The sequence below is a fragment of the Xiphophorus couchianus genome, chromosome 13 (assembly GCF_001444195.1).
Source record: "Xiphophorus couchianus chromosome 13, X_couchianus-1.0, whole genome shotgun sequence".
In the NCBI taxonomy this organism is placed as follows: Eukaryota; Metazoa; Chordata; class Actinopteri; order Cyprinodontiformes; family Poeciliidae; genus Xiphophorus; species Xiphophorus couchianus.
Window position 1 is genome coordinate 26,289,009 of NC_040240.1, and position 8,863 is coordinate 26,297,871.

General features: G+C 44.9%; 2 protein-coding genes across 2 annotated transcripts in view; one reads left to right on the forward strand and one right to left on the reverse strand.

The window, feature by feature from the left end:
* The window catches only part of nudcd1 (NudC domain containing 1), a 21,612-nt gene extending 21,252 nt beyond the window's left edge, over positions 1-360 (forward strand). The window contains exon 10 of the mRNA XM_028036241.1: positions 6-360. Coding sequence (XP_027892042.1) covers positions 6-295 — 290 coding nt within the window. The 3' untranslated portion in view covers positions 296-360. The remainder of the gene's footprint in view (positions 1-5) is intronic.
* A 3,578-nt stretch (positions 361-3,938) lies between these two features.
* trhrb (thyrotropin-releasing hormone receptor b) lies at positions 3,939-8,635 on the reverse strand. The gene is made up of 2 exons (XM_028036260.1): positions 6,709-8,635; positions 3,939-5,305 (listed from the first exon to the last, which is right to left on the reverse strand). Exons 1-2 carry the CDS (start codon positions 7,495-7,497, stop codon positions 4,838-4,840), a joined length of 1,257 nt encoding a protein of 418 aa, XP_027892061.1. The 5' UTR covers positions 7,498-8,635; the 3' UTR covers positions 3,939-4,837.
* Positions 8,636-8,863: the final 228 nt, after the last annotated feature.

Genomic DNA, 8,863 nt, shown 5'->3' on the forward strand with positions numbered 1-8,863 from the left:
CCCAGGTTACGTCCAGGCGTCCAAGAGGGACAGGAAGTTCTCCACCTGCGCTCCAGATTTCTCCTTCGCCGCGCTGTGTGAGTGTCTGCGCCGTGTCTTCCTCTACCGCCAGCCGTCGCCCATGGAAACCGTACTGTTCAACAGGAAGCAGGGCCGCCAGGTGGGACAGGTTGCCAAGCAACAGGTGTCCAGCCTGGACTCGGACAAAGCAGTGCTGGGCTTCAGAGCGTCCAACGAGAGACTGTTTGTCCTCACCTCGTCCCGCCTGTTTGTCCTCAAGGTCGACAATAAGTGAAGAAACCAGAAGGAAACTTTTGATTCAATAAAACTAAAATAAAATAATCAGATTTATTCTCAGGATTCAACTAAACAGGATTTATTAAACCGGCATAACACACACCTAACACACACCTAACACACACACACACCTAAACGCTGCAAAATACCAAGTCCACCTCGCTGCAGCAAACAGGAAGGGCGGGACGGACCGCTGTCAGTCTCAGACCTTATATGGAAATGGGGCCATTGCACTCCGGAAGTGAAGAGGGCGCTATTTCCTATATTGTCCGCGGCCTCCTGTTTTTATTTTCTTTTGAAATCTGTGATATATCTTCATCTTTAGGAAGGATTTTCACTCTCAGCATGTTTTTGAACTTCTCTCTCTTATTTACTTCAGTGCAGCTCACAGTTCTTAACAGATTCTGTAGCTTTCTGTGAACTTCTACATCTGCTCCTTAATAGGATATTTTCGGGTCTGATACTGCCTCTAGTGGCGTGGGGTGGTAACACAACTAATGTAATTACATTATTAAATCAGAATACCACAAAGTCTTTATTATTTATTATTACTGGAACCGTAAAAGATAAATTTCCTCACTAAAGAACATACCTTTTCATTTTCTTAAGGAAGTAGAGCTAATTAAATGACATAAACAAAACCTGAAAGTGATTCCAGTTTCACTCGATGGCCAACCTGTTGAAACTGTGGTCAATTTTAAATTCCTTGTCATTCCTGGACAGTCAGCTCAATTTTGCTGAAAACACTGGCTATATCTTTAAGAACTATTCTCAGAGACTTTATCTTTTTAGACCCAGAGATCTTTGGGTTACCCAACCAGAGGTTGTGTACAACCAGTTAGTTAGAGGTTGTTGAGTTAAAATGTTAAAACTTAACATTCTAACTTGAGTTTTAACTCAACTCAAGTTTTAACTGTTGACTGTTTTAACTTTTCATCTTTTCAGCTGGTTTGGTCACATGAGCTGCAGAACAACAGACAATATTTTAAGAATATTTTCAGTGGCGGGTAAAATAGCAGGTAAATAATGGTGAAACCAAAAACGACTCTGTCTCAACTGTTTGCTGAAAGAACATGAAAGATGGCAAGAAATATTTTAGCAGAGCGTCCATCTTGTTTTTTGTCAGTTTGACCCTCTGAGCTCATGAAGGCCTTACTGTTTTCCTCTGGTAACTAAGAACATCGATTAGAAGTCATTTATTGACAGTGCAATAATTATTCTAAACCAAACTAAATGATAACATTTAGTGATGATAATGATAACAAATGCTGGAAACTGCTGCAAAATGCTGCCCAGGCCTAATGTTCCTGCCTGCATATCATTTTTTGCAGGTTTTGGGTCCGAGTTCAAAAACTCACCAAACTTTGTCCAAAATTGTTCGCAGCATGAAAAGAAGCGCGTCCCCCAACAAGCTGCCGCTCTGGGCGGTTGCCCATGTTGCCCCTAAATGGAAACCGCATTGCTCTGACTGGCAGCTGATAAGTTTCTGAATAATGTGTTTTTCTTTTAAATAAAAACAATCTTTTTAACTAATTTCCTGATTTATAACCGGCCTCTCCTGGAAACGCTGGGCTGATCGCTCTGTGGTCAGGAGAGAATCGATTCCCTGCAGCTTTTATTCAGTAAAATCAGTTCAGTGGGAGAATCATTTAGTCCCTGTTTACACCACAATTTCTGGGGAAATTGGAAGAGTTTTGTTGATCGTAGTGTACATTTACATGAAACCACCGAATGTTTTCTCTGACAACGGCACAGATTGAAATCGAGTGCAGTGGTTCTGAAACGCAGAGTTTAAAGCCACAGAATCGTCTTCACAGCTTCAGGAATCGGTCCTGACAGAAGATAATCATAATGTCAGATGGTTGCCATAATCATGCTGGTTGCCATGACGACTCCCTCCTTTTCTGCCCAGCATTTTGCGGCTTTTGTAAACTTTTTATTTTCTCCTCCTTGAGAGATAATTACTGGACCTGCCGAGCCACCGTACTCCGCCGCAGCAGAACTGTAATTACTGCGCCTCTGCGCTTTGTTACCTAATGAGTCTGACCCGGTGAAACAGAACCAGAACACGGCCGTGTTGGAGCTGAGCCAGAAAGTTCCTCATCTCTTCTCCTCCATCCAGAACAGAACCCATCAGAACCGTCATGGACCCGGTGCAACCGGTGCTGAGCCGGTTCTGCTCACATTGTGCCTGAAGATGTTATTAACCTGCAGAAGGTGAATCATGATTACCTGCCGTCAGCCAATATCATCATCATCATCATCATCATCACTATTATCATCATCATCATTATTATTAATATTATTATCATTAAAGTTATTATTGTTGGTTTCATGGTTTCACCAGAACAAACCTGACACAAACATCCGGGTCTCTCGGTTTGAGTCGGATCTTTGCTGACGGATCGTTTTAAAGGACAAAGATGTCTTGATGTTGAAGTTGAGACGACCCAAATGCAGCAGGCCAGACACATCAGATGGTTTTGAGAATTTAATAAAGAAAAATGACAAAATCAAGAGTCCAGGGAACAAGAAAAATCCAAAAATAAAACAAAACTGGAGACACGAACTGGACGGATGATCCAGGGAGGGACGGGACGGACTGCGAGTTGTGACTGAGACAGAGGAGCTTAAATACTGGGAAGGTGTAAAAAACACCTGGGCTGGTGAGGTGACTGGCTCCAGGTGAGAGCAGCTACAGGTGGATCCAGGCTGGGGACAGAAAGTGACACAGGAGAAAAACTTGGACTAATAAAACATGATAAATTAGGCCAACAGGAAAATAACTACAAACAAGAAACATAACTAGAATCGCCAAGGAAGAAACAAGTGGAAAACAGCAACATAATTAGAAAAACCAAAATCAATCCACCCCAGATCCCCACAAGAAAAACCCTCATAATCTTTCAGAATTAAGTTCGGTTTATTCAGTAATGGGTCATTTGGACCCAGATTCTGGGCAGAACCAGTTATTTCTTGTGAAGAGAGGTGGATACTTCCTAGAAGTTCTGGTTCCTGCAGATTTCTGGTTTTGGAGGAAAATGGGTCGGCCTTCAGGCAGGACAGAGCTGCACTCTTATTTTATTCCCAACAGCTTTATTTTGAAGTGGTAGAAACTCGTCCTGTTCTTGTTTTCGGACTGAAGATCCAGAACGTTCCGAGTGTCTGTCCGTGTTCAGAGATTATTTGGTTATTCGGCTGTTGGATGTTTTTGTTGGCTAAATATCGAAAAACAAAAATAAAATCGCCGTTTGGACCAAAATGAGAAATTCTTCAACAGAAAGTTGCCTTGTTGCTCAGTTAGTTAGCCGGCTAGCTCGTTGGTTAACGTGGTTGCCAGCTAGGTAGCTAGCATTAGCTGATTTGAAATATGATTATTTTTTTATTTAATAACTGGGACCTGAACCGGACCTTCTGGTTCTGTGCATCCTGAACTTGACGTGTTACTGGTTTATTCTGATGTTCCCTGGATCTGTGCCAGGCTGGGATTGGGTTCAAATCTGGGAAGGAAGTCGGGAATAATCCGGCTTCCTGTCCACGGGTTCCTCCAAACCACAGCTGGTTTTTCCTGACTGAAGTTTTCAGGGAACGGGAAATAAAAATGAAGACGAAGAAAGAAGCTTAATAACAGAAACAATAAATCTGCGTTCAAAAACTTTATTTCAAGTATGAAGATGAAATGTACAAATTAATTTAGGATCAATCCATTATTACAATAAGGTAAGAAAAGCAGAACTTTACAAAATCACGACACAAAGCAACGTTTCTAAATCTGTGATAATAATGATCATGAAAAGCAGCTTCAGAAATACAAATAATCACAATAATCGCAGCAAAGGCTTCATTGAACACGAGCATCTGAATCTGGTGCAGCTCGGTAAATACCAGCTGGTTCCGCCCCTGCTGTGACCGACCATGAAACCCATCCAGTACGTGGAGAACCAGTTCTGCTGATGGGACCTCTGGAGGTCAGAGTTGGCTCCTGGGGACCGGAGGGGTTCCTTTGGACCCCCAGCTGCTGGATGTCCGGCTCCTCTGAATGGTGCTGACCCTCGTGGGTTTTGGTCGCGTGGCTCAAACCGCGGTGCCGCTGCTTTCCTGCAGCCTGCCGGTGAAAACGAAGGATCCTTGTTTTTTATGTGGGATGCCGTGTGAAGGCGTGAGCGTGACTTGCTGCTGTCTCAGCTGCAGAGATCATAAATGTGAGAGCTGGGACATATTTGCAGTGGGGAAGGTGTTTTTGCTCCCAGTCTGGCCGTGTTGACTCAAACACCTTGCGTGGGCCGGTCTCACATATGACGATAACAGCTGCGTAATGGCAGCTCTTATCTGTCGGGTTGTTTGTGGCTTTACGACGTCTCATCGCTCTCGGCCAACAGCATGTTTGGCTTTGAGCCTCAGAGGCTCTCATTGCGCTCCACTGGCTGTAATCTGTGTTTACATCTCTACCTGCAGCAGCCTGGCTTTAAAAAGGTCAGCAAGCACTCAGGAAACAATATTCCCACTTAAGGGAGTCCATTAGGCAACACTTTGGAGGTCTTTAGTCCTCAGGAGACTCCCCAGTCGCCTCGCTGGCCTCCAACCAGTCTTGACTGAAGTTCACCTTTGCACATCCACATGAGTCGGAGAATGTGACCTTCTGGTCTGCCAGCAGCTCGTCTGTGACCGTGAGCTCCTCCAGCTCTGTGGTGAAGTGATCTGTGCTTTCCACCAGCGAAGTGTCTTTGACGGCGCTGTAGGTGAGCGCCACGCTGTACGCCGCCGCTTTGTCTGAGCCCTTCGCCCCGCAGCGGCAGATCTTACGGAAAGCGGCGCGAAACTTCTGAGACATGGCGTTGTAGATGACGGGGTTGATGGCGCTGTTCAGGTAGATGCAGATCTTGCAGAAAAGGAGGAACCAGTTGTCCAGGTAGGGCTGGTCCAGGAAGGAGTTGACCACCACCAGGGTGCGGTACGGCATCCAGAGCACGGCGAAAAGGATCACCACCACCGCCAGCATCTTGGTCACCTGCAGCCAGCCATGAGACGAAGGATAGAGTGGATCAAATGGTCCAGGTTTTTTTAAAAACAAACCGACCGCTCACCATTGAAAAATTCAAAATGGATGCTATTTTTCAAGATGATTGTGAAGGAAAATGTAGTTTTGCACTAATGTGCCAATATTTATCACATATTAATATTTTTTGTGTCAAATCATACATAATTGGACCCATAGAAATCATATTCACTGATAATTTTTTGATTTTTCAAGATGGCCGCCACGATTGTCATTGCTATAAAATCACCAGATGAATTGGTGCTTGGCGTTAAGTCATAGCCTACATATTTTGAACCATAGAAATCATACTTATTTTTTTTATCTTGTGTTTCCTTTTTCTGGTGGATGTCACGTTTTTCAAAATGGTCGCCATAGTTGTAATGGAGAATATACAGTATGTTGGCACTGAGTAGTTATTAGCCACAGCTAACCACATAACAGTCTTAACTGCTAAACATATTAACTACATTAGAGGAACCATTAAGATGTCTGTCTGTCTTCTTCTCCTTCCAGGTGACGTCGGACTGAAACTCACTAAGAGAAAAATCCTCACTTTCTGATTCTGCTGCATTTGATCTCTTTAAAGTTTTAGGAATTGTTTGGTTCTGTCCATCTTGGTCCATCGTCTCCACTTTGGGCTCATCAGTCCAAAGTGCCGCCATTTCTAGAGAGGCTTTTCCTTCAGGACTTCCTAACTGAAGTTTGATTCTCTTCATTCTGATGTAGTTTGAGTTGATGTGAAGCAAACAGAGCAGCTGATTGGTCCCTGTCAGCTGATTGGACCCGAACCTTCTCTGGGGACCAGAACCTTCAGTCAGATGTGAGTCCATCTGTCCTTCAGCTGAGGCTGGGTCCAAACTGGGTCATCAACAGGATTATAATCCCAAACTCAGAAACTAATCTGCAACAAAATGGCTGAAAAAGAAAAGAATCAAAGTGCTGCCGTGGCCTAGTCAAAGTGCAGACCTCAGGCAGAAGGTCTGTGTTTCTGAACCAGGATCAGCTGGAATCGTTTCGACTGAATTGATGCTTTTCGTTTAGTTTTTAAACGCAACATTTACTGAGAATCAGTGAAACAAAAATCACCTGAACTTTAAGTGTGAACGTTAAACGTCAGGGTTCAGCTGAGGGAAATGACGTCATTTCCTCCCAGCAGCTTCTCTCAGCTCACTGCTGGTTTCGGGTTAGTCTCTGTTCTCCAGCAGCAAAACCAACAAACACATTAAAAACATTCATAGCAAATTTACAAAAAGCAGTGGCTATTTTAGACAAATTAATTTTACATTTCTGTTTCATATTCTCCGCCAGTTCAGTCTCTTTTGGACATTTTTTATATGAAACCAAAGATCTGAGGGATTTTGTGCGTAGCTCACCTGTCTGCGCGACGTCGCGGTGGAGCTGGAGTGTCGCGCATTCTTGCAGCTGCTGCGCTGGTCGCTGCTGGCGGAGGCCGCCTCGCGCTTCCCCCGGCCTTTGGGGTCAGAGGGCAGCGGGTTGAGGAACAGGATCCTGGCGATCAGGCCGTACAGAACCGCGGACAGCAGCAGCGGCAGCACGAAGAAGACGCTGAAGTCGAAGAAGTAAATGGGCAGGTAGAACTTCCTGGGGACCCTGTAGCCGCACGTGACGACGGTGACGTTGGCGAACACCTGCAGCTCGATGTCGGACAGATAGAACCACATGACGCAGTAGATGGAGGTGCAGACCCAAACCAGCAGGATGATCCTCCTGGCCCGGGACAGCGTGCACAGGAACTGGGCCTTGATCGGGTGGCAGATGGCGATGTAGCGCTCGATGGTGAAGGCGGTGATGGAGCACGAGGACGCGTTGATGCCCAGGTACTGCAGGTAGGTGATGAGCAGGCAGCCGCAGCGGCCGAACACCCAGGAGGCGAACAGGCTGTCCGGGATGGCGGGCAGCCCGGCGGCCGTCAGGACCATCAGGTCGGCCACCGCCAGGCTCACCAGGTAGCAGTTGGTCGGGGTGCGCATGTGCCGGGTGATGAGCACCACCAGGATCACCATCACGTTCCCCACGATGCCCAGCGCGCAGATGAGGAGCAGCAGCAGGCTGCTCACAACTTTGTACTGGACGCTGTGGTCCGTCCAGGTCCGGTTCTGGTTCTGGTCCAGGTCCGGAGGGGACGAGGAGGAGTTCTCCATCCTTCCTCTGGTTCCCTTCACGCGCCAGCGAGGAGCGCAGCAGGACCACCGAACCTGATCAAACTCCGAACCTGGTCAAATCTGAGTGGAGCTGATCACCCGCAGCTTCCCGCAGCTTCCCGCAGCTTCCCGCAGCCCGGCGCGGCGCTGCTGTGCGTAATACGCGGCGCCAGAACCAAGTGTGTGTGGGACAGATGGCGCTTTGGGTTTTGTTCCGTTTGGCACGCGCTCTCCTACGCAGAGCTGGGATTAACCCTTCACTGCCTGCAGCGGAGCGGCTGTCACTCAGTCCGCCTCATCAGTGGAAAACAAGAGAAGGAGAAGCTGCAGCAGCTGCTGCAGCAACTCTACTTTTACTGGAGAATGAAAATGATTGACTTTCATCCATCCGGAAATATGAGAACTGATCATAACTTTGCTTCAGAGTGAAGGTCAGCTCTGCTCTTTGGAATAAAAATGTTTCTGTTAAAAAGCAGCAGAAGATAATTGATCAGATTCACTTTAATTTAGTTTGTTATTGTTTTATGTCACATATCTGCTGTGTTATCCTCTGTGGGTTTATACGTCATATTTTGTAAATCACTTTGTGTTCTCTGACGTGTAAAAGGTGCAGCATAAAGAAAGTTGATTTCCTTTCCAGCTCAGTTTGATCTTGGAGGAAACTGTTAAAGTTTATGGTCATTTTCTCTGAATGATGTTTAGATAGTTTATCAGAAGATAAAATAAATGTTGAATCTTTATGGAGAGAAATTTGTTCCATAGATTCAGTGAAAAATAAACTTTCAGAGGCGAATGAACGATCAGAAAAAGAACTTCGTATCTTCGTGTCCAAGCTGACCAATTGAAACGCCTGTTACTAACATCTGATCAGATGAATTCCCGGAAGTCCCGCCCCCAAAGTCAGGAACAGAATCTGTAAAACGAAATTGGAAAAGTATGGAATCCCGTTTCTACCACTCTGACTAAAAAAAGCCTCATTATAATGAGATATTATTATTATTATGGCACCTCATAATGAGATAGTAGCTCATTGATCTCAATATAATGAGATTATTTTTAGCGGAAACAGGCTTCCGTAGAAAAGGATGAAATTCATAAAACTCCTTCAAAGAATCTGAAAAAATAAACTGCATAAATATAAGTTAAACTGTTGCAAATATTAATTTCACTCAAAATGTGAAATTTGATTGATTTTTTCAAAGATTCATTTTTGAAATGCATTTTTAAACAGGCTCTTTGTGGCAATAATATTGGAACAAATTTCTCTCCATATTTCTTTATCAGAAAACTGAGTCAGTCGATATTTTTCACTAATTAAAGTTTCTGTTCTCCATCATCATCCTCATCTTCACCATGGTGGTTCAGC

Bases quoted from the DNA above. Each gene is read 5' to 3' on its own strand.
- trhrb (XM_028036260.1), bottom strand. From the start codon at position 7,497: ATGGAGAACTCCTCCTCGTCCCCTCCGGACCTGGACCAGAACCAGAAC. The intron at 5,306-6,708 runs GTGAGCTACGCA...GGCTGGCTGCAG, and splicing joins CCGCGACGTCGCGCAGACAG to GTGACCAAGATGCTGGCGGT.